Raw genomic sequence first — 27,409 nt, 5'->3', positions numbered from 1 at the left:
TTTATTATATAATGGCTAAGTAGTACTATTTTATTTATTTTATTTTATTTTTTTTAAATTTTATAATCATATTATTAAAAGAAATAAATTAAAATATATGTATTTAAAATACATATTATAATATAATATATAAATATATATATGTGGTTATATTTTTCTATATTTAATTTAATATATTATATATATATTTTTTTTTTTCTTTTTTCTTTTTATATTTATATTTTTATTAGAAATATATATATATAAATATATACATATATATTAATATTTATTTAGGAATTAAAAAAAAAAAAAAAAAAATTAATTTTATTAAACATTTATTTTTTGTTATTCTTATTTATATATAAGATACATAAATATATATATATATATATATATATATATATATATATATATATATATGTAAATTAAATTTTTTAAAATAATGATGAAAAAAAAAAATTAAAAGTAACAAATTTATGTACAATATGATTGTTTAAATGATCCTTTTTTTCTAATTTTAAGTGTTTCTATAATATTATATGATATGCATGTGTATATTTTGTTATAAAGTTAATACTTTCTACATAATATATATATTACCATAAGTATTGTTATGCTTATTCTATATTTTTATATTTATATATGAACCTTTTTTTTATGTTTTATGTTTTGTTTTTTATTTTGTATTTTGTATTTTTGTATGTTTTCTATATATATAGAACGTACAAACATTATTGTTACTATATATATTATATATATATATTATTTTTAATATTCATTTGTCATTAATAAATCTTTTAATTCTTTTTTCTTCCATTTATGTTTTTGTAGATTATTTTTTTGTAATTATTATACATAATAATTAAAAGATATATTAATCTTTACTGAAAAAAGGGGAAAAAAAAAATGTGTGATGTTATAAATATATGAATAATATATTCTTTCATTTTTCTTTTTTTTTTTTTTATGTTTACCTAATTAGTACAACATTCAAAATGTCTAAGTTAAAATGTGATAAACTGCATAGAATTAATAATAATCACGAAAATGTTAGAAAAATTAATAGTTCTATGTCTATTGTATATTCTACAATAAGAAAGAATATATATTATATAAAAGAAGGAACAAAATTTTATTATTCCTTAGTAAAAATATTATTAATTACGTTTTTTATTTGTATATTTACAAGATCGAATCATGTAAGTTAAATTTTTAGATATAAATGTTTATAATATTATTTATATATATATATATATATATATATATATATATATTTATGTACATATATTTGTACCTTTATTTTATAGGGTCATTTTTGTGAGACATTTAAAAATAAACCTAATATAAAAAGCATATGTAATAAAAGACTTAATAGATATTTGTATGAATACCAAATAAGTAATAATTCAAATGAAGTCAATAATATTTATGTAAATGATCAAAATATACTAATTGATAATTATAATAATGAGATAAATTATTTTAATGATTATGTAAAAAATGATATTTTAAATAACTATGAAACGATAAATATAAACAATGAAATAATAAGTTCAAAATACAATGTACTGTTAAGAAAACAAAGAGTACTATATGAAGAAAAAACAGATGCTGTTACAACAAGTGAAGGTGCTTCAGAAACTTTAGGGGATATTCGTAATAAGTTAAAAACAAGAACAGAGACACCTGATGGAATTACATACGGTAATAGAATGTATGGACCAATGAAAGGAAAAATAGATAATTTAAGTAACAAACCAAGTGAATTTAGAAGAACAAATAATACAGAATATGAAACAAAATTAAAAGGTCCTCCTACGAATGCAAATGATTACAGAAAAAATATTATGAAGGAACCTGATGTAAAAACGAAAGTTATTAATTTAAGAAATTGTGGAGTAAATAAATCACGTGTAGTTGAATATGAAGTAGTTCCTAAAATTGTTACAACGAAAGATGAGGGGAATAGAAAAATTAACAGAGTGGAATATGAAATAAGAGCAAAATATGATACTACAAGAAAAAATGAGGAAAATAATAATGATACAACAACAAATGATATATCATCAAAAATGGAAACACAAAATGAATATGTAATGGGAAATTCAAATGGTACCAAGGATGTGAGGGATCCAAAAATGAATATCACACAACAAAGTAGATTAAATAGCAAATGTAATAATATGAATGGAGTCAAATTGAATGTTCCTACTTCTAAAGAAACTCCAATAGCAAAACCAAGTAATAATATTGAAAACAAGGAGGGAAAAAATCCATTTATAGACGATGATGTATCAAATAAGAAAGGTAACTTGCAAGATAATAATAGAAAATTAAATGTTACAACTAATTCAAATAATGTTAAAAATAATTTAGGGAATAATAATAATCAAATGAGACAAGGAACTAATCCATTTATAGATGATGATGCAAATGATAAAAAAGATAATTTTCAAGATAATAATAGAAAATTAAATGTTACAACTAATTCAACTAATGATAAAAATAAGTTAGGGAATAATAATAATCAAATGAAGCAAGGTAAAAACCCATTTATAGATGATGATGTAAATGATAAGAAAGATAATTTGCAAGATAGTAATAGGGTATTAAAAAAAGGCACTAATCCCTTTATAGATGAAGATGAATTAGAGGAGATACTTAAACAAGAAAGAGAAGAAAAAATTAGAAATGAGAAAAAACAAAATGGAGGTGATAATCAAAATAAAAAAAGTAGTACAAAGAGCCAAAATAAGACAATTAATCAAAATAAACAAAATAGTCAAAATAAGCCAAATAAAATAGATAGTCAAAATGTACCAAATAAACAAAATATTCCAAATAAATTACATAATGATTATAAGGAAAATACACAATGCAATAAAAATGCAAATTTAAAAAAAAGTGATAATCAAATCAATGAAAAATCAATCATGGACACGTCTAAGAACAATACGGTGAATAAAATAAACAATGATGGTAATAACAATTCTGTAAAGAGTTCAAAATTTAAAGACGTTTTATTAGATGTAGCGAAAGATATTGAAAATGGAATTAGTTCAGATATGCTTAATAAAAATCATAGATTAAAAAATGAGAATAAAAATCAAGGAAAAAAATTAAAAAGTGAATTTATTACACAGAACGAATTAGAAAATAAAAGTGCAAGAAATATGGATGATAGTAAAAATTTATTTGAAAAAGGTTATGATTTAAAAACAGAATCAAAAAGAGATTTTAATATATCACAAGAAAGTGGTTTAGATTATATACATGAATATGACAGAGTGTTAAATAAGGAGTATGATAATTATTCTGATAGAGGTTCTGTGTCTATGGAATACGATGAATATTACGATGAATATTGCGATTATGATGAATATGATGATTATAATGATTATGATGATAATTATGTAGGAAATCCAATGAAATTATTTACCAGTGATATAATGAATAGGTATGGAAATATTAAAAGTGGATTAAAACATAATACAAATAAAATTGCAAAGACTGTTTTAAAAGGTATAGATGATATAGATTATGAGGAGTCATCTATTAAAGTAAATAATAAAAATAAGAATAATAAAAAAAAAGATAAAATTGTAATTGATAAAGAAGATATATCTGATAGGGTTTCTTTGAATTCAACCGATTCAGAAAGATATTATAACAATGAAGATTTTTATAGAAATGGTAATTATTATGGAAGTAATCATTATTATGATAGTGATATGTATAGCAATAGTGATGATTCTGATAACGATGATGGTAATCCTATTACTGTTCTTGCATCAGAAATAGTCGATGCGTATGGAAATATAAAAGGGGGTGCATTAAAAGTTAAGGATCTTATTACTGAAGGTGGACCACAACTTTTAGATATGACAGCAAATATGGTCGGGAACAAGACAAAAGATGGATTAAACAAAGTAAAGGAAATTGTTAGTAAGAAATGTGGTATCGATGTAGAATCTGATATAGATTTAGAGACTGAAACGAATCCATTAAAATGGCATGAAGTAATAAGAAACAAATATAGAAAGTTGCATTTTGGATGGAAATTGTTTTTAAATATTGGCCCTGCAGCTGTATTAGGAATTATAGGGGGTGTAGTCGCTGGAGTTGGTACTCCGGCATTATGCTCAATACCATTTTTGCTTATGGCAGGAATTCTTTTTTTTCAGGTCTATAGATTAACGAAGAAGCTTTATTATAGTAAGAAAAAAATAGGTATTAAAAATCTATTTTAGACATAATGTAATTAAATATAATTATAATAGTAATATTATATAGAGGTTGCTTTAATTAATTTCAAAATTTTTATTTTTATTTTTATTTTATTTTTTATTATTATTAAATATATTAATTACTAAATCAAATATATATATATCATTTTTGTTTATATCATATGTAAGAAATATATATTGAATATATATATTTGTATGTATATAATGTTTTAAATATCTTTTTATAATTTTTACCTTAAAAAAAATATATATATTTTTTATGTTATATGTATTAATATATTTTCAATTCGTTTAGATTTCAATATATATATAATTCAGTTTATATATATATAAATGTTTTTTTTTTTTCGTATATATTAACTTTTTACGAAATATGAGTTATTATTTTGTAAAATTATTATCAATCATATTGTTTTACATTTAATGATTTTATATAATATATTTTCTAATTCTTCTTAAAATATATATTTAATATTTTTAATAAATTCATAATTAAATATTGAAAAAGTTCTTTTGTTTACGTTATTAATTTTTTTTTATAAATGTCAATGTATTTTGTTAAATAATATATGTCTAAAATTAGTTCATCTTATTAATGGAAGGAAAAGAAAATAAAGTAGACATATTGTAATTTGAATTAAATACCTTTGTAAATGCTTTTATAATTTTTTTTATTTTCCTAAATATTATGAATGAGAATAAATTCTAAATACTGTGTTATTAGAATGACTTAATTAATTCTTAAATAAGATTAAATAAAATATTACAAATTTTGTTCAAATAATATTTATTATATTAACTATATGGAAATATTTATGATTATGTTATTCATATATAACATATTGATTTATAAGCAAATAACTAAGGGAATATATATTTTTTTTGGTATTTCATTGTTTCTGGTTAATTATATTGACAATAATGTTAGTTTGGAAAAAACAAAAATAGGATGTTAAATTAAAAATAGATATTTACAAATTTTAAGAGTATACTTATCATAATATTAATTTATATATATGTAATAAACACAATATTAAAAGTACAAAATTATAAATTTATTATAACATATATTTTTATGAATAATTTTTAAATGGAATATTTAAAATATATATTTGTGTGGGAAATTAAACATATATATTATTATTTATATAAATATTTATGTAATAATTTTTATGTTAAAATAAGAGAAGAACATATTTATTTATATTTATAAATTTTAAAAATATGCCATATATATTAAAAAAAATAAACAATTGTTATTTTAATATTTATAAAAAAATTAAAATATAATAAAATTCATTTAGTAAAACATTTGTATTTTTTTGCTCCTTCAGAAAATTTGCATTATATAAATGAGATACAAATATATTTTATATAATATTTTAAAATATAGGATTAATATATATGTTATTTGTGTTATATGATTTTTTGTGTAAAAATATTTTATATTTCCAATATATAAATGTAAATAATTTTCTTATTAAATATGTAATTATTAATATTGCGTTACAATTTTGATTTTATAACTTTTTTATGTTAGCTATTTATGTTGGAGAAAAAAAAATATACATATATATATATATATATATATTAATTTTCGTGTGCATTTATATATGTAAATTTGTAAAATATATATCATCTAATTGGAATTATATATTTTATTATTTCCTTATATTTATTTTTTTGTATGTTTGTATAATGTCACATCAATAAATTTATATAATTGAATATATTTTTATTTTTATAATATATTTTATTTATGAATATTTTATCTATTTATTAAATTCTAGAACAATCATATAATATATATATGTTTAAAAAAAATATATATTATATATTTTTCAAAATGTGGAGATATATCAATAAAGGTATAATAATTGCATATTAAAAAAAGAAGAAAAATGGACGAAATGTGTTTATTTGATATAAGCACAATGGGATGTTATAAATATTCACATATGTTCATATTAAAATATATTTTATTTATATTGTAATTTTAAATATATTTTGCGTTTTCATTATATATTCTATGGTTTAATAGGTTTGTAAGATATATGTTTAATGTGAATATTGTTTTAAATAATATATTTCTTAATTTAATAATTATAAATTATATTTTTAAAAGATATAATGTATTTTTGAGATACGAACTATGAAAGACGTTTGAGAAATAAATGTATATATTATTTATTTATCTAATTTATACATATCTTTCATTTATTTTGAATAGAACAAAATAAAAAAATAGTAAATTAATATCTTATAAAATAAATGTCTTATTATATATAAATATAATTAGTTCTTTTTTTATTGTAATAAACTGTAAAATAATTGTATAATAATACATATTTAATTATATGAATTAGAATATTTATATAATGCCTATTAAATTATAAAATATTCAGTATAAATAAAACAAAACAAAATTCAAAAAAAAAAAAATTTATATTTAATTAATGGATATTATAGAGATTCATATATATATATATATATATATATCATATCATGTATAAACTATTAATAATGAAAAATATAAACGGAAAAAAATATATAAAATTATACATTTACAATTTGAATACATACTCATAAAATTAATTAATTAATAATATAGTAAATATACACAATTTATTGATTTATTATATGTCAGATTTAAATATTATAACATATAATATATATATATATATATATATATATATATATATATATATATTAAAAGTAATGTACATATAACATTATTTTATATTATTATTTCAAATTCTCATATTTTATAAGTTTACGTGTACTTTGATCCTCGTCAAACTTAAGAAGAAATGAAAATCTTTTAATGAGATATATAGGTATTATGAATGATAAGGGTCGACACAAAAGAGGTAAAATTTCAAACAATGAAACTACGAATAAATCTAATATTGGTGAATGCTTATTCTGAATCCTTAAATCTAATATTTTGTCTAAAAATAGATTATCATAAAATTCTAATTTACCTTTCAACGTTTTAATAGCATTCCTATGTGAATCATTATTCAAAGAATTAACATGATGAGTGTAATCATATTTTGCATCATTTATTTCTTGTTTTAGTAAATAAAAATAATTAGGTTTTTTATCTGTTACATCATAATTAGATAATGTATCTATATCATTATCTTTATCATTATTTATATGATTCTTTATATGTGTTTGTAACATTTTGGCAGTTGTCTCATCAATATGTGAATATATTTCACATAATCGTCTGATTAAATTATAATTATTTTTATTATCATTTTCACAGATATTAAAACATTTGTCAAAAAATATCTATAAAAAATAATTAAATTTATAAATAATGTTATTAATTATATAATAAATAGTATGAAAAAAAATATATATCTATAATGAATAATAAATATATACATTTTATAATATTATGCTTTTTAAATTATTACCTTATTTGAATTAAATAAGCTTAAAATAAAACAAAAAAACACAAAAAATTTATTCATTGAAACAAACTTCTTCGTTTTATTAAAGACACTATAAAAATATATAAAGTTTATTTTATATATATATATAATATTTTTATAATATAAAAGATTTTATAAAATATATATTATGTTTTGAAAATTTTATATAAATTCGCTGAAAAGATAAATCAAAAAAAAAAAATTATTTTATATAAATATGGAAAAATTATATAATATATATATTTATGAAAGAAATAAAAACAAAAAAGAAAAAAATATATAAATATATATATGTATATAAAATATGTATATATTTGGTTTTAGTGCAATATGGATTATTTATTTATATATAAAAATATATTTTTTTATTTTATGTATAATATTTAAGTAAAAATATAATGGTTAATGTAATAATTTTAATATATATGATAAAAAGAATTTTTATTTAAAAAATATAAAAGTATTAGAAATATAAAAATAGGTAAACAGCCAAATTAATAAATAAAATAATTAATTAATTTTTGTAATGTATATATATATATATATATATATTATATTATAATTTTATTAATTTATTAAAAAAAACAAAAAAAAAATATAATAACAATATGATATATAGTATATAGGGATTTCATGAAATATATAATATAATTTTAAAATAAATTATATTAAATATTTGAAAAATGAATGAATATTATATTTATTTTATTTTTTTTTTTTTAATTTTTTTTTTTTGTATGTCGTTTATTGTTGTTGTTAAATTTTTATTTTATAATAATATATATTATGATTATATAATATCTGTTCGTCATATAAAGTTTATTTTTATTTTTATTATTTATTATGTTTTATTTTTTTAATTATATTATAATTTATTTAATTATTAAAAATAAAAATATATTATTATAATTATGTATAATTTTTTTTTTTTGTTTTTTTTTTTAAGTACTTAATGAAAATTTTAGGACGTACTATTTTTGTTAATGTTACTTAATTTATTTTAAAGATTATACAATGTAAACAAAATATTGGAAAATTATATATTAAATTGTGTATAGAATGTTCTAATTCCTCTAATATATATATATATTATATAAGAATAGTAATATTTTATTTATAATACGGTTAAGTGTTTTTGAAAAAACAATTTGGTATATTTCTTAAAATACATAATAATACAAATATATTTATGGATTTCTGTTCAATAAAAATAATTAAAATTTAGTTACACTCTGAATATTCTTTTTCATACAAGTATATATTATTATACATAAAATGTACAAAAATATATATATATATTTCCTCATTGATTAAAATAAATGGTATGCCATTAGAGAATTATTAAATGTAACAATGCACATTATATATTAGATTCTTATATTATTAATAGTATGTTCTTTTGATTTTTTTAAAATAAAAATTTTCCATTATACTGATTAATTTTTTTACTTGAATTTTTAATATCATAATAAATGGATTTTTCATTAAATTAATATATAAATAAATATGTTTATGTATTTTAAAAAAATTAAATTATTCTATTTATTTATTTATTTATTTATTTTTATATATATAATAAAATTTTTATCAAAAATGTTAACATATTTTTTATATGGTTTTTTTGTAGAGATTTTGTGTATATTAAATATATATATTAATATTTTTAATATTATATATTGATATATGTTATGAAATAATTCAAGGTTTTACACATTACAATTATCATATGTACTCATTAAAATATAATATATTTGGATATAAATAGTCAATTTCATTTTATTTTATATTGTATATTATCAATATGAAAGTGCATTTAAATAATATATATACTTATATTTTAATATGTAGACCTTTATGATAATATTTTTATTGTCACATTTTGATATAATATAAAGTAAAAAAACAATAAATATCAAGTTTATTAATAATAAGAAATAAGTTTATATAGGTACAAAAATTTTAAGAAGAATATTTATTTGTTTATAGTTCATATATGTTAGGAAAATTTTATATATTTGATACCTTTTAAAAAATTCTTGTAATATAATATTTAGGATTTAATAAATTGTTATACTTTAATACATAAGAAAAAAAAATATATATATATATATAAATGTATGAAATGTATATATATATATAATTTTAAGGATACCTAAGTGTGTTTTTTTAAAAAAATGTTATATAATATGTATATATTTATGAAGAAAAAAATGCTAATAAAAAATATATGTTAAAAAAAGAAAAATTAAGAAACACTTTTTTAAATATATTTTTTACATATATTAGATTGTTTATTAATAAATAACTATTTGTAGTTTTTCTGTTTTGTTATAATTTGTTTTATACATATGTAGATAGCGAAATACTTACAATTGTTTTTTATTTTAAGACGAATTATACTAGGTAGCTAGCTAAAATAAAAACGAAAAAATAGGAAAAAAAAAAAAAAAATATATTATTAAAAATTTTTTTGAATTAATAATGTTAAAATATTTTTATAATTATAAATAAAAATAAGATTTATAAAAGTTACTAAAAATTGTTTATATATATTTATACTTATATGTAGTTAAAATTGGACAGAATTTTATTTTGATAGGGATATATGAAAATACAAGAAAATTTAAATATGAGGTATAATGTTAAAAAATTTATAAGGTATGCACTCATATATATATATATATATATATATATATAATTTTTTTTTGTATATGGGTAAAAATATTTATAAGCGCATATAAGTAATGTAAAATTTTGGTGCATATATTTTAGCATGGAAATACATTTTAAAATTATTTCTATATATAGTAAGTGCTAAAAAAAATTATAATTTAAAAAGAAAAAATTAAAAAATAAAATAAATAAACATGATTGGTGCTATGCAATGGCTTGTGAAAAAAGAGAAGAAACATCAAGTAGTTGATAATTTGTGTTTCGAAAAAATTATTAATATATATCAAAATGAGAAAAATAATAAAAAAAAAAATTTTTTAATTTTTTGTTTTTAATATGTTTGGATTTTTTTTATATTTAATTAAATCACTCTTTTTTCACAAGGAAGAACATTCCTTTTTCGTTCAAAATTTCTTTTCTTTTGGAATGTTTTATAAGAAAGAATATTTTTGTGAAATAAAACAATCAGTATTGTATATATATATATTATATATATTATATATATATTATATATATATAATAAGTAGTCAAAGTTGATAAAATATTTATAGTAAATATAATATTTATATTAAATTGACAAGTAAATGTAATCTGTAAAGTTTTTTAATAAAAAAAAACATAAAACAACTAAATATAATTAAATGCACGAATAGACCATAAGAACAAAAATTTTATTTCCCTATGGGGATTAACATTTTTTTGTAGAAAATAAAACAAAAGTTTCCTACTTTTGAATTGAAATGTTTAACACACACATATACCCACAGTAAAGTATTGTTTATATGATATATTTACATATATTTTATTACATTGCTTTTTTAACAGATATGTTGTTTATTATATATTTTATAATATACATTTCAAAAAAATAATTGTTAGATTTTTAATATTTTACACATAATTGTAGTAATTATTATTATATTATATCATTTATTTTTTTGTTTTTGTTGTAGTGTAAAAAAAAAAAAAAAGCTGCACATTCGTCACAGTGTTGTTTTATATAATGTATTATTTTTATACATCTTGTTTTGTTTGTTTTATTGTACACCTGTGTTAATGTTAATATATTTACATTATTTTTAATATCGTATGTTTTGAATTTGTGAAAATAAATTGTTAATGTTTCGTATACATTTGATTTTTTTTTCTTTTATTAATATTAGACATTTTGTGTTATGTTTATTATTTATATTAATGTGTTTTTTTAGCTTTTCACATTATATAATTTCTGTTTGTCTGTCTGTCTGTCTGTGTGTGTGTGTGTTTAACTTTGGATGTAATAATAATATTTTGTTCATATTATTTTATTAAAAAAACATATATTTATCTACTCACCATATGAAGAAAATGGCTTTTGCGAAGGATTATTGTATAATATAATCAAAATGTGTAAATATTGATAGAATTATAATAATTTGAAAGATCTAAATTTTTTTTTTTTTAAAAAAATATTTAGATTAAGTAGAATAGATATTATTAATATGTAAATCAATTTTTTTTTTTTTTTATATAACATTTTCATGTTAATTTTGGAGAACGTTATTTTTCTTATCGTATTACACAATAAAGTTTTGGTTAACAAAAATATTATATATATAACTGGGTTTTGAAACGTACAGAAGTATTTTGTGGTGGGAGAGAGAAAGGTAGTATATGAATATGGTGGTACTTTAACGTTTTGGCGTAACGCTCCTGTGGTGAATAGAGTTATTGGTTTTCACAATGATAAAAAGATTCGTACAGAGATCATATATATATATTTATATGTATAAAAAAATGGTCTGAATTATCTCTAACACTATTTGATTATTATTCTGTGTATCCAGATGATAGATCCCTTCATATTCGTAAGTATGTATTTGTAAGAAGAGACTTAATATCAAAACGGTTGATAGTATAAAAAGTGAAATACTTTTATATATATATAAATAAATATATATATATAATGTACATATCGATAAATACATATATATATCAAAAAAAATATATATGTATATGTTTTTGTGTCGTTATTTATTCTTTACAATATGTACTTAGAGATATATGCAATATCATTTATATCAATGGCAATGTACTACATGTGATAATCAGCAAATAGCGGAAAAAAAGAAATTATGAAAACTGTAAGTATTGTTATGGGTCTAACAGCACCTGCACCGTTGGGGGATCTTATTGTTATTACTACGATCTGAAAAATGTTCCCATAGTAAGGACCAGTGCCCTCCTTATTATGAAGAGAATTGCCCCTTTCAACATGGATCAACTACTATATTTGTCTTTGTGAAGGTATCGTTTCATCGTAAGTATCAAATATTGAATAGGGATGACACACAACTCTTAATGTAGAAATATTTTTACTATTTTGGAGTTGTTGTTTTCTACTATCTTTTAGGAATACTTATTTGAATGCAAATTGATTTCTGGGTAGCACCGCACAAATGTTATTAGAAATTCGCGAAGCTCGGTAGTAAAATAATATGAACGAAATAGAAAAATGCATTCAAAGTTATGCACACACACACATAGACATAAATGAAAAAAATAAAAACCAACTTAATGATATGTATGTATATATATATGTATGTATGTATTATTAAAAATTATTATTAATTTGTAATTTTTTAGTATTTTATTACTAATAATTAGTTATATTATTAATTTTATTATATAATTTCATAAGACAATAAATTGGTAAATTGTTATGTATGAATATTTAAATGTATTACATTTTGTATAAAATATATGTATCTGATTTACTAATGTGTGTAGAAAGTGTGTATATGTGGGTATATGTGTGTGTACATATATACAGTGTTGCATATAAAAAATTACAGAAACCCATGATGTGCCTATTAGGAAAATGAATATGTTTTCAGAGATTTGTAATTAAATTATGGACAAATAAATATAAGGATAATAAATTTTTCTTTAGAGTTAAATGGATTATTGGATAAGGAATGTGAATTATATCATATAGATATGATGTGTGGGAATAAATAAATAATTGACATATGAACGAATATATGTACAGTTATAGATATATATATATATATCATCGAATAAGTAATTGACATATGAACGAATATATGTACAGTTATAGATATATATATATCATCGAATAAATAATTGACATATGAACGAATATATGTACAGTTATATAAATAGGATTACACTCAGTTGTATTTATAAAGTATACAGATACTATAGAGCTGTTATTAATAGAACAGAAGGATATTTATTATGGATATTAATATTATATCTTACAAAATATATCGAAGGAAATATTTCCTCCTCTATCTAATGGATGAATGAAGACCTATGAAGGACCAAGCTGGAAGGATGTGTATATTTTTCTCTAAAGGAAAATTATTATCTTGGAATCTAAACATATTTATCAGAATTTTTTTACTTACATTGCCAAATGTATTTTTACCCCTATGGAATTTATTTTGCATAATAAATAATGGAACCCAACAGAATATGCACATATATATATATATATATATATATATATATATATATTTTATATTTACATTTTATGAATTCTTTTTCTTTTCTTTTTTTTTCTTTTTTATTTTCTTTTTTTTTTGTTTTATTTTATTTTCTTTTATTTTTTTAACATTTTTATTTCATCTTTAAACAACTTAAAATTATAAATTTTTTTTATAAATTAACCTAAATAACAATTAAATAAATAACACTTCTTAAATTAAAAAATAATTTTTTTTTTTTAAATAAAATATTACTATTTTAAAAAATCTTTTGTGATTTATCAAAAGGGAAACATTTATATTTGATATAATAAAATTCTTTTCTTTTTTTTTGTAAGGTAACCTTTATAGGAAAACAAAAAATAATAATATATAAATATTATACTAACTATATATTTTTATAACAATAAGTGGTTCCTATATTTTTATCTTATTTATATAGGTATATATGATAATGTGTAAATAAATATACATATGTTGTATATGAAAACATTACATTTACCTAAAAATGTATATAAATTTCTTTACAAGGTAAGAAATATTCTAATATATATATATATATATATATATATATATAGTTTTTTTCTATTTTCAATTTAAACATCGAGGTAAATAATTTTCATAATAATATAATATTACTTAGTTGTTTCTGTCAGGTATCTTTAAATGATGAGCTTTTTCTTTACATAATTAAAAAAAAACAATATTCATATTTTTTGTAATTTTTAATTATGTAAATGGAATATTTTATTCAATTTAGAAATGGTGTATAAATTATATAGTCAAAAATGTCTTCTCTTATCTAAATATATGTATATGTATATCTTAAAAGGTTAAAATGAATCAAGTTCTTTTCCGTAAAAACATTTATAAAATAAAATATGTTTACTATGTATATGTTCTATGTTATATTTTATTATTTTTTTGTTTATCAATATATTATTTTTGTGTAAAACAAAACGTATAAAGATTATGAAGTTAAGTATTTTTTTTTTTTTTTTTTTATAATATATATAATTTTTTTTATTGGATATAATATAGCCTTAATATTTCATACAAAATTTGCTATACATTATTTTATTTTTATAGTTAAATAAAAAAAAAAAAAAAAAATCATTTGTATTAAAAATGTGTAACAACAAGGTGAAAAAATATAAGTACAAATTAATTTTTAAAAGAAGAAAAAACGTGAATGAAGTAATAAAACAATATAAACAATTTTAACAAAAAAGAGGTTAATATAAAAAATTATATAATATAGTATTAACTTGAATAAATATATTTTATTATTAATAATAAAATTTGTTATATTATTCAAAATCTAAATTATATGTACATATAATATAAATTGTAAAAAAATAAATATAATATTAATTCATCATAAAATTTTCTTTTGATATTCTCATATTAATAATTCATATGTCTCATTATTCCATAAATATATAGATAAAGAAAATGGGAATTTATATTTGATGTGTCAATAGAATTATATATTTATAAAATGGAAGGTTGTGTTATATTTATTGCGAATAATGTTAGAAAAAGTTGTTTTATAAAATAACAATATATTAAGTGGCATAATTTAGAGTTTAATTATTACAATGCATGTGTCCTTTCCCTTTTTTTTTTTTTTTTTATAATAATATATATATATATATATATATATATGAAAAATAAAATAAAAAAAAATATATTATTTTATCTTTAATATTTATATGTTCATTTCATTTTTTAAAAATATTTTTGAAATTTTAGTAAAATAATTATGTATAGAATAATACTTTATTTCGGATATTTTATGGATTATTTTTTAAAATTAAGAATAATAAAGATTATAGGTTTTATTCAAATGATAAATCTTTATATTATTTATATATATACATATTTTTTTTTAAATAAAAAATTACTATTATATGAACAAAAGTTATGAATTAAAAATTATTAGAAAAATATAAGAAAGGAATAAATATATATTTATATTATATCCTTTTGGGAATAAATTAAACCATGAATTTTGTTCTTATATAAATAAAATATATTCTATAATGACATACAAATGAAAGTAATAGTAATAAAATTATGGAAAAAAATGAGAAAAAAAGAAATAATAAAAGAGAAAAATAATTTTAAACTTCAAGTAATATAAAAAAATATATTTTATTTTATATATAAATAAATATATTATATATGAACATTAATATTTTAATAAAATGGTTATAAAATTAATTAAATCTATTATTATTATTATATTAATAAATTTATATTTATATAAGTAATATAAATATATATAAAAATAATATATATTAATAAAAAATAAAATTTATTATATATATATATATATATAATATATATTATTTTAATAACCATAGAATAATTAATTATGTGCATGTTCTTTTTTTTCTTTTTTTTTAATAAGGTTAATATCTATTAATAGATTCAATCTAAATGAAAAAAACAAAATAAATAGAATTTTTAATATTTAAGGTATAATATATTTTTTATAAAAAAAAAAGAAAAAAAACATTTTTTTTAGTAAGTAAATATAGATAATATATAATAAATATATTAATTTTTTTAATTAAAGAATTTAATTTTTCTTTTTATAAATACTATATTATAAATATAGTGTTATATATAAAAATACACAAGGCATAAAAAAAATAATACATATATATATATATATATATATATATATATATATATATATTATTATGTAAAATAAATACAAAAAAATATAAAAATATTATGTGAACGTTTAATATATATATATTTTTTTTTTTTTTGTTATCCTTTTTTTTAGTATATATTTAATATGGTAAATCCATATTACCTTAAAATTGTTTTTATAGTCATATTATATATATTTATAATAATAATAGTTACATTGTTCATATAGATATATTCCTTTTATGATATATATATATATATATATATATAATTTTTTTTTATCTCATTAATATTAGCCTAATTATTATTTTTAAATGGGTATAGTTTTTAATATTTATTTTTTTTTTATTTACTTAATTTATGTAAGAGCATATTTTTGTCAAAATAGTAGTGAATATAATGGATACTCTGAAATATGTGAAAAAGCAGCGAATGGGAATGAATCTAGCGTATATTGCATGAAAGATCATAGGATAGAAAGTTCAAAATATGTTTATAAACATATTATGAGGATGATTTTTGATAAACATACCTTAAATAATAATAAATTAGCATTTATAGAACATGAATGCGGTGAACCCCAAAATTATCTGACATATGGTGAATTTTTAAGAAAGACATTATCGTTTAGTAATTGTTTAAATAAATGTGAAATAATTAATATTCCAGAAAAAATATATAATGAAGAAAGAAATAATGGGAAATTCAAATTATTAGGTTTATATGGTAGTAATTCTATAAATTGGCTTGTTACAGATTTTGGTGCTATGCTTAGTGGTGTTACTACCTTAGTGATGCATTCGAAATTTAGTATAGATGTAATTGTAGATATATTAAATGAAACAAAATTAGAATGGTTATGTTTAGATTTAGATTTGGTTGAAGGTTTATTAAATCGTAAAAATGAATTGCCACACTTGAAAAATATTATAATTTTAGATAGTGTAGCTAAGCATAGTATAATAAATTCAATTAATGAAAATGGAGAAAAGAAATCGAATTTAAAAAATAATGGGAGTCTAAACAATATAAATAATAATAAAAGAGAAAATGAGCTATCTAAAACTTTTAAAGATAAAAGTTTGGGTACTATTGAATATGATAAAGAAAAATTAGAAAAGTTTAAAGCTTTAAAAGAAAAATTTCATCATTGTGTACAAAAAATATTACTACTTGATGATATAATAAATAGTGAAAATACAAATTTTAAAATTATAAATGAAGATCCTAATTTTGTTACTTCTATTGTGTATACTTCTGGATCGTCTGGAAAGCCAAAGGGTGCTATGTTGAGCAATAAAAATTTATATAATCAATTATATTCTTTATGCAATCATAGTGTAAGAAAAACATATAATCTTCAATATCATTTATCTTATTTACCAATATCACATGTATTTGAAAGAACAATTGCGTATAGCATCATATTTCTTGGTGGAACAGTACATATATGGAGTAAGAATCTGAATTATTTTTCCAAAGATATATTTAATTCAAAGAGTTCTATAATGACAGGAGTACCTAAAGTTTTTAGTAGAATATATACGAATATTATAAGTGAAATTAATAATTTATCTCCTATTAAGAGAAGAATTACAAAAAAGATTATATCTTTACGTAAATGTAATAAAAATGGATGCTTAGGTAATTTTCTTGATAATGTTTTTAATGTGTCGAAAAAAATAAAAGAGAAAGTTAACCCCAACTTACAAATTATATTAAATGGTGGTGGGAAATTATCACCAGATGTTGCCAATGAATTATGTACTTTATTAAATATAAAATATTGTCAAGGTTATGGTTTAACCGAAACAGGAGGTGCAATTTTTGGTAAGCATGTAGAAGATTCAAATTTTGAATGTATAGGAGGACCCACATCTCCAAATACAAAATATAAAGTAAGATCATGGGAAACATATAAAGCAACAGATACATTACCAAAAGGAGAATTATTAGTTAAGAGTGATTCTATATTTAAAGGATATTTTTTAGAAAAGGAAGATACCAAAAGGGCTTTTACTCACGATGGTTATTTTATAACAGGAGATGTGGTTCAAATTAATAAAAATGGTTCTATAACATTTTTAGATAGATCAAAGGGTTTGGTTAAATTATCTCAAGGAGAATACATAGAAACTGAAATGATAAATAATTTGTATTCACAGATTCCATTTGTAAATTTCTGTGTCGCATATGGTGATGATTCAATGGATGGTCCACTAGCAATTATATCGATAGATAAATGTTTATTTTTTAAATCATTAAAAGATGATAATATGTTAGAAAGAATTGGAGTTAATGAAAAAAATTATTTACACAAATTAACTGATGATAACATAAATAATGATATTTTGGTTGATTATGTTAAAGAAAAAATGATGGAAGTTTATAAGGAAACAAATTTAAATAGATATAATATTATTAATAATATATATTTAACATCAAAAACATGGGACACGAATAATTATCTCACACCTACGCTGAAGGTTAAAAGATTCAGTGTCTTTAAAGATTATGCTTTTTTCATTGATGAAGTTAAAAATATATATAAGAATAAATTAAAAGGAAGTGTTGTTGTTGATAGTAAGAATAATGGGGAAAAAGAAAAGAAAAATTCAAAAATGTTTCAAGATGTATCTCATTCAAATGAAAAACAAAAAAATTTGGAAAAACATGAAAAAGATGTTGAAAATAAAAAGGTCAAATTAGGAGTTACACATGGAACAAGAGAACAAGAAATGAATAAATAAATTGAAATGTTAATAATATATTTATAATAATAATAATAATATTAATTTTTAATATTTCTTTTATATTATATGAAAAATATAAATATTTATAAATTTTTTTTTTATTTGGAATATATGTTATATATATAATTATGATCTATAATATATTTAAAAAAAAAAAATAATAAATCCTATATCCATTTCAACATTATTAATGTTGAGAATATTTTTTTAGTTTTCTAATTTATATATATACTTTTGTTTGATATATTTTTTTTAAATGAATAATAACATTATTTTATAATTATATTAAAAAAAAGTATATATTATTATTTTAAAAATAATATATGTCAAAAAAAAATAAAATGGAGTACATGAAAAGTAGAATATTATAAGTATTATAAATTGTGTTTATATAAATAATCAGCCTTTTCATGTAAACATTATGTGTAAAACAAATTAGACATATAATATATATATATTAATGATGTTCATATAAAAATTTATATTATTCCCTTTTTGATTTTATATAATCTGATATTAATATATAAACAGTATATAAAAAGAATATAAGTAGTATAGTGCAAATAATCATTAGAAGAATTCCTATTACAATAGAACTTATATCAGGTGATGCGGCAACACATGTTTCAATTACTACTTTCAATACTTTTGCCATTGTAAATATTACTGCAAAAAAAAATGTATATGCTCCAATATGATATTTTATAGCCTTTTCTTCTAACCAATCATGAAAAGCACTCCATACCTGGAAAAATGTCCTACTTTTGCGCTTACTTTTACATTTACTTTTTCTTTTAAAAACTTTGTTGTGTATTTTTTTCAATTTATCGTCTAAATATTTTCCAAATGATAATTCTACTTCTGGAATATACTTTATAATTTTATTGTAAAAATAATTCATATAATATTTTTCAAACGCTAATTTTAATTCTAAAATTTTCTTTATAATTTCAATGATATAAATACTTATAAAATTACTATCAGATGTTAATTCTACTTTTGGAATATCATTTATAATTTCTGTGAAATATTTACTAATAGAATATTTTGGAAATGAAAATTCAAGCTGTGGAATATTCTTTATAAATTCAGTGAAAAAATTATATATTTTTTGTAATATTTTTAATATAATTCTATCTGTTTTAAAAATTTCTTTTTGTAACACCGGGTTTTCTAATTGTTTTTTCATATTTTGTTCATATAGTATTTTATCTCTCTTCATTTGTGCCTGGAGAAAAAGTTTATTTAGTTCAGAATCTATCAATTTATCTTTATTCCATCGATATTGTTCTATTTTGTCCTTTACAATTTGATCTTTTAATACTTTTATTTCCTTTAATTCATTTTTAATATAATCTTTACAAAGTAGTCTAGTATCAATGATTTCTTTCTCTAAATGATCAATTTCCTTTTTTAAATCTTTATCATTTTTGTTATCTTTACTTTGTTTTTTTAATAATTTAATTTTTTTCAACTTTTCCTTGATTACTTCATCTTTTATTAATTGAATGTGTATTAGAAGTTCCCTTATATAATCCAATGTAATTATATCAGGTACTGGTCCTAAAGGTGTTATATCTGTTGTTACATTTTTTGGATTGTTTTTTTTATTATTATTTGTTCTTGGAATATTCTAAAGGAGGAAAAAAAAATATATATATATATTAATGTAAAAGTAGTAAATATATTTTATAATTAATATAATGTTCTTACCGTATTCGATGATATAAATGTATCAAATAAGATAAAAAATATATATATTTTAAAATAAATAAAATTCATGATAATTAAATCATCATTATATTACTAAAAATATAATTATTCTGTTATTTCGTTAATGGTGGGTTCTGTGTTATATAGGTTTTTTTTAATTTTTTTTTTTTTTTTTTTTTAACATGTGTAAAAATATTTTATGCGAAATTTTTTTTATCAATTAAACGCACATATTAAAATTATATAAAAAAAAAAAAAAAAAAAAAAAAAAAATATCAAATTCTTTTAATGGATTAATATATATATATATATATATATATATATATATATATATATATATATATAATTACACAATTAAATTTAATAAACAAATTAATTATAGATACATTTTAATTTTATAATTTATATAAACACATCTTATACATAAAATAATATTTAATTCATTTATATTGAAAGCTTTTTTTTCTTCTGTAAAATGTAAAAATATTTACCAAATATATGTGCATCACTATTTAGTATATTTTGTTTTATACACATTTTAAGAACTAATATTCCAATTAAATATATGTTAAAAAATATTTGAATATTTATAATTTATTTTTAAGAGATATTTTTTCATTTAACACAATTTATATAATCTGTTTTGTTTTATGAATAAGAATATATTTTTTACAAAAACATATATATATATATATATATATATATATATATATATATATATATATATGTTTATATGAAAAAATATATCTTATTTAACTTATATTACAATTTTATGATAAAATAAATTTATATAGAACGTATTATTTTCTGAATATATATATATATATTTTTAAGAATAAAAATGCAAATATGCTATAAAATATATATTATTGTTTTAAAGAAAAAGCATATAATTACAATTATAATATTATTGTTTATAAAAAAGAACTACCAAAATTGCTATAATATTTATTATAATAATAGTACATTGTGTATATAATATTATAAATTCTGTAAATATTTAAAGTATTTTGAGCTATTTATTAAATACAATAATTTATATATTCCAAAAAAAATTTAGTTAAAACAATTACATTATATATATTTTATGTTCAATATATATTATTAAACTAATAATATGTTCTGAATTAGTTATTATTATGGTATTTCACATATAATTTAATATACACACATTTATATATATATATATATATATATATATATGAATTTTTAATAAGGCCATTTTATTATAAAAATAATAATAATTTTTTTTTTTTTTTTTTTGTATATTTTTGACAGAATTTTTGGATCATTTATTTTAATATTAAATATAAAAATAAATATATTTATAATTAAATTATATATATATATATATATATATTAATGACGTTCATATAACAAATTTTATCATTCTCTTTTTGATTTTATATATTCTGATATTAATTTATAAACATAATAAAAGAATATTATAAGTATTATAATGCAAATAATAATTATCAGAGATCCTAATACAGTAGCACCTACATGATTTGCAGCAGAACATCCTATAATTGTGTTCTTTAATATATTTGCAATGGTTGATACTAATGTAAAAAATAGTGTATATCCTCCAATATGATATTTTATCGCTTTTTCTTCTAACCAATCATGAAAAGCACTCCATAGCTCGAAAAATGTTCTTTTTTTTCTTTTACTTTTAAAAACTTTGTTGTGTATTTTTCTCAATTTATCGTCTAAATGTTTTCCAAATGATAATTCTACTGCTGGAATATGCTTTGTAATTTTATTGTAATAACTTATATAAAATTTATCAAATGCTAATATTACTTCTGCAATATACATTATAATTTTAGTGAAAAAAATACTTATAAATTTATTATGAGATGTTAATTCTACTTCTGGAATATCGTTTATAATTTCAGTGAAATAATCCTTTATAAATTTTTTACAAGATTTTGAATCTGCTTCTAGAATTTTGATTAGAATTATAATAAGAATATTAATTATATTTTGTGATATTTTTAATATAATTTTATCAAAATCTAAAATTTCTTTTTGTATCACATAATTTTGAATTTGTTTTTTCATATATTGCTCATATAGTTTTTTGTCTTTTTTCAATCGTGCTTCAAAAAAAAGTCTTTTTAATTCATAATCTATCAATTTATCACCCTTCCATCTATATTGATCTATTTTGTCGTTCACAATTTGGTCTTTTAATATTTTTATTTCTTCTAATTCATTTTTAATATAATCTTTACAAAGTAGTTTAGTATCAATTAATTCTTTCTCTATATGCTCAATTTCATTTTTTAAATCTTTATCATTTTTATTATCCTTACTTTGTTTTTTTAATAATTTAAGTTTTTTCAACTTTTCCTTGATTACTTCATCTTTAATTAATTGAATGTGTATTAGAAGTTCCCTTATATAATCCAATGTAATTATATCAGGTACTGGTCCTAAAGGTGTTATATCTGTTGTTACATTTTTTGGATTATTATTTTTATTATTATTTGTTCTTGGAATGTTCTAAAGGACAGAAAATATATATATATATATTTTAGTGTAAAAGTAATAAATATATTTTATAATTAATATAATGTTCTTACCGTATTTGATGATATAAATGTATCAAATAAGATAAAAAAAATATATATTTTAAAGCAAATAAAATTCATGTTAATTTAATCATCATTATATTATTAAAAATATAACTATTTTGTTATTTGATTAATGATACGTTCTATGTTATATATGTTTTTGTAATTTTTTTTTTTTTTTTTTTATCATGTGTAAAAATATTTTATGCGAAAAGTTTTATCAATTAAATACACATATTAAAATTAAAAAAAAATAATAATAAATAAAATAATAGTAATTTATTTTAATAGATTAATACATATATATTATATAATAACAAAATTAATTTTATTAAAAAAATTAATTATAGATATATTTAAATTTTATAATTTATATAAACACAGCTTATACATGAAACAATATTTAATTTATTTATATTGAAAGTTTTTTTTTTTTTTCTTTAATATAATGTAAAAATATTTACTAAATATATTTACATCATTACTTAGTATATTTTGTTTTATACACATTTTAAGAAATGATATTCAAATTAAATATATGCTAAAAAATATTTCAATATTTATAATTTATTTTTAAGGGATTTTATATTTGATACAAATTATATAATATGTTTTGATCTATGCATAGGAATATATATTTTACAAATATTTATATTATATATGTATATGTTTATATGAAAAAAATATCTCTTATTTAACTTATATTACAATTTTATTCTAAAATTAATTTATATAGAAAATATTATTTTTTTAAATATATATATATATATATATTTATTTATTTATTTTAATAAATAAATAAATATGCAGAATGCTATAAAATAAATAATATTTTTATAAATAAAAAGGATATATTTACAAAATATAATATTATTGTTTATAACAAAGAAATACAAGAATTACTATTACATTTATGATAATATTAATAGTACATTGTGTAAATAATAATATAAATTATAGCTAATATTTAAAATATATTGAGCTAATTATTAAATACAATAATTTATTTATTAGAAAAACAAATTTAATACAAAACACATACAAAATATATTTTATATTCAAAATTTTAATATGAAACTAATAATATATTTGAATTAGATAATATTGTATTTCACATATAATTTAATATATATATGTGAATTTTTAATAAGGAATTTATTATTATAACAATAATTAGAATTTTTTTTTTTTTTTAGTATAATTTTGAGAATATTTTTGCATCACTTATTCTAATATTAAATATAAAAATGAAACTATTTATAATTAAATTATATATATATGTAAATATTTAATAAAGGTGTGTAAGCTAATGTTATTATGTTTTATATTCTATATATATATATAAAGGAATTATTTTAATTTTTATATTAACAGTATGTTAATAATTAAATATTATAAAATTGATTATTCTTTATTTCTATATTAATATATCAATTAAAACATAATTATATATATGTATATTTATTTATTAATATTTTAAATATTTCATAAAAAAAAAGTTATTTTTGAAAAAAATACAAAATATGTAGTTTATCTCTATAATTCATTTTTGAATTGATTCAATATTTTTTTCTTTTTTTTAAAATAATAATAATAATAAAAATAATAATAATAATTGTTATATATTTTATTATGAAGAAAAGGTTTAATTGATAATATATATATTGATTTTATTATTTATTATATTATTATTTAAATAAATAAATAAATATATATATATATTACAATTTTAGATTAAATGTGTTGTTCGAAAATTTCGTAAGCATGTAAATATATATAAATATAAACATATTTTTTGTTATTTCATATTATTATTTATTAGATTTTATAAATTTAATCACAATGTGTTTATTAATTACATATATATATAATAATTTTATTATATAAATTTCAAGGATTGTTATCTGAATATATCTTTAATGTGCATATTATGTGTAGGTATATTATTATAAATGTTATTTAATAATAACACAATATCATTTAATATATATAAATAAATATATATACAATTTTAATAATATTCTATTTTTTGTTTTGGAATTTTTTCAAAATTCTAATTTTTTAATTTTTTTTTATATAACAAAAATAAAAAAAATTAGTTGTATAAATTTGTACTATCTCAAATCAACCTCATATACTAATGCAAAATGTTTATTTTGTTATTTTTTTTATATAATATTTTGTCTATGAATGTATTATGAATATTGTGTAATGAAAATATGATTATGAAGGAAATTAACGTTTGATTTTATTTTGATTTATAATAGATATGTTTTTATATAAATAGACAAAATATAACAATTGTATGCATATTATTATTTTATTTATTTAAAAAATAATTTATATAGGACAAATTTATAAATTGTATGTATAAAAATAAATAAAAATAATAATAAAGTAAATTATGTACCTTTTTATTGTTATATAATTATATGATATTATTGAAATATTTATATATTTTTTAATTTACTTTGAAAAAATATATTATATTTAAGACAATTCTGTTTTGTTATATATATAAAATGATTTGTAATCCTATATAATTCTTATAATATATATATAATGGAATTAATAAAATTACAATAAACAAATTATTATTATTATTATTATTATTATTATTTTTATATTATTAATTGTTATTCAAACATCAGTTAAATGGGTATTACATATGTATGACAATATATATATATATATTATTTGTCGATAATGTCGATTAAAAATCAAAAATATAAAAATATCAATATATTGATGGTGTTATTAATTGGTAAAATGAAATATATATTTGTTTTTCTTTAATAAAATGTTAGAAAAATGAGTTTTACAAGATCATAACTATATTTTATATAACATAATTTATTGTATTCTCCTTATTTCTATATTTATATATGAGTTTTCTTTTAATTTAGTTTTGTTTTTTTCTTCATATTTTGAGATATAATTATGGAAAAAACAAAAATTTAAGAAAATATTATTAATATATTTAAAAGGTATTTATTAAGTATAAAATAAAAATGTATTCTTTTGTATATTTATTACTACTTCTAATATTGTAATACACATTATTATATATATATATATATGCACCTATAGTAGTAATAATTTACTATAATATAATTAATAGAAAAAAAAGAACATTTTTTTTTATATTTAAAACACATAATTATGCAATTTGTGTATGATGATTTATAAAATAATATATATACTACTTCATTATTTAATATAGTGTATATACTATTAACATTTTATTATATATGGAATGTCCAAAAATATATATATGTGTAAGTTAGATGTTTATATAAAATTTTAATATATAATATTTTATTATATGTACAGTATGAAATGTTTTAATTTCTTCTTTAATTATATAATACTATAATTTCATATAAAATAGTGTTTTATAATATATAAATATATATACATTTATATGTTGTTAATGTGTGTAATTATATTTCATTTTGTAAAAGCACAACGTAATATATATTTATTAAATTACTGGTAAGAAATGATACATAATGTAATATATTATATTATAAATATATATTCTATTCCATTATTAATATTATATTAATAAATTATTATAAATTAATATAATTTAAATAATCACATACATTCTAAATATTATTATCATATTAGGTTTATAATATATAATATAAAATATTATTACTATTATTAATTTCTTTTTTTCACAACTTATTATTATTAAAATGATATTTTTTTTGAGGTTTATTTTGTTAAAAAAAATATGTTATATACAGATAAATGTAATTATTTGTAAAGAAAAAATAGTAATATAAAACTTGAAGACAATATTATGTACATCTCATTTTAATATATATATATAGTGTTGTTTTGTAA

General features: G+C 17.1%; 5 protein-coding genes across 5 annotated transcripts; 2 read left to right on the top strand and 3 right to left on the bottom strand.

Moving 5' to 3' along the window:
* Window positions 1-977: 977 nt before the first annotated feature.
* Window positions 978-4,232, top strand: PADL01_0010000 (EMP1-trafficking protein, putative; the record flags this gene model as incomplete). The annotated part of the gene is made up of 2 exons (XM_028680346.1): window positions 978-1,181; window positions 1,290-4,232. 2 exons carry the CDS (start codon window positions 978-980, stop codon window positions 4,230-4,232), a joined length of 3,147 nt encoding a protein of 1,048 aa, XP_028541124.1.
* A 2,742-nt stretch (window positions 4,233-6,974) lies between these two features.
* PADL01_0009900 (Plasmodium exported protein, unknown function) lies at window positions 6,975-7,714 on the bottom strand (the record flags this gene model as incomplete). The annotated part of the gene is made up of 2 exons (XM_028680345.1): window positions 6,975-7,529; window positions 7,658-7,714. The coding sequence occupies 2 exons, from the start codon at window positions 7,712-7,714 to the stop codon at window positions 6,975-6,977; spliced, it is 612 nt and encodes a 203-aa protein (XP_028541123.1).
* A 9,106-nt stretch (window positions 7,715-16,820) lies between these two features.
* On the top strand, window positions 16,821-19,256 carry PADL01_0009800 (acyl-CoA synthetase; the record flags this gene model as incomplete). Its single annotated transcript, XM_028680344.1, has 1 exon — window positions 16,821-19,256. One exon carries the CDS (start codon window positions 16,821-16,823, stop codon window positions 19,254-19,256), a length of 2,436 nt encoding a protein of 811 aa, XP_028541122.1.
* Window positions 19,257-19,743: 487 nt separating this feature from the next.
* PADL01_0009700 (PIR protein) lies at window positions 19,744-21,041 on the bottom strand (the record flags this gene model as incomplete). The annotated part of the gene is made up of 2 exons (XM_028680343.1): window positions 19,744-20,892; window positions 20,973-21,041. The coding sequence occupies 2 exons, from the start codon at window positions 21,039-21,041 to the stop codon at window positions 19,744-19,746; spliced, it is 1,218 nt and encodes a 405-aa protein (XP_028541121.1).
* Window positions 21,042-22,358: 1,317 nt separating this feature from the next.
* On the bottom strand, window positions 22,359-23,632 carry PADL01_0009600 (Plasmodium exported protein, unknown function; the record flags this gene model as incomplete). Its single annotated transcript, XM_028680342.1, has 2 exons — window positions 22,359-23,483; window positions 23,564-23,632. 2 exons carry the CDS (start codon window positions 23,630-23,632, stop codon window positions 22,359-22,361), a joined length of 1,194 nt encoding a protein of 397 aa, XP_028541120.1.
* Between the last annotated feature and the right edge of the window lie 3,777 nt (window positions 23,633-27,409).

The sequence above is a fragment of the Plasmodium sp. gorilla clade G2 genome (assembly GCF_900097015.1).
Source record: "Plasmodium sp. gorilla clade G2 genome assembly, contig: PADLG01_00_11, whole genome shotgun sequence".
Lineage (NCBI taxonomy): Eukaryota > Apicomplexa > Aconoidasida > Haemosporida > Plasmodiidae > Plasmodium > Plasmodium adleri (nom. inval.).
The sequence above is the reverse complement of the archived record's forward strand: the minus strand, read 5'-3'. Positions and strand labels throughout refer to the sequence as shown.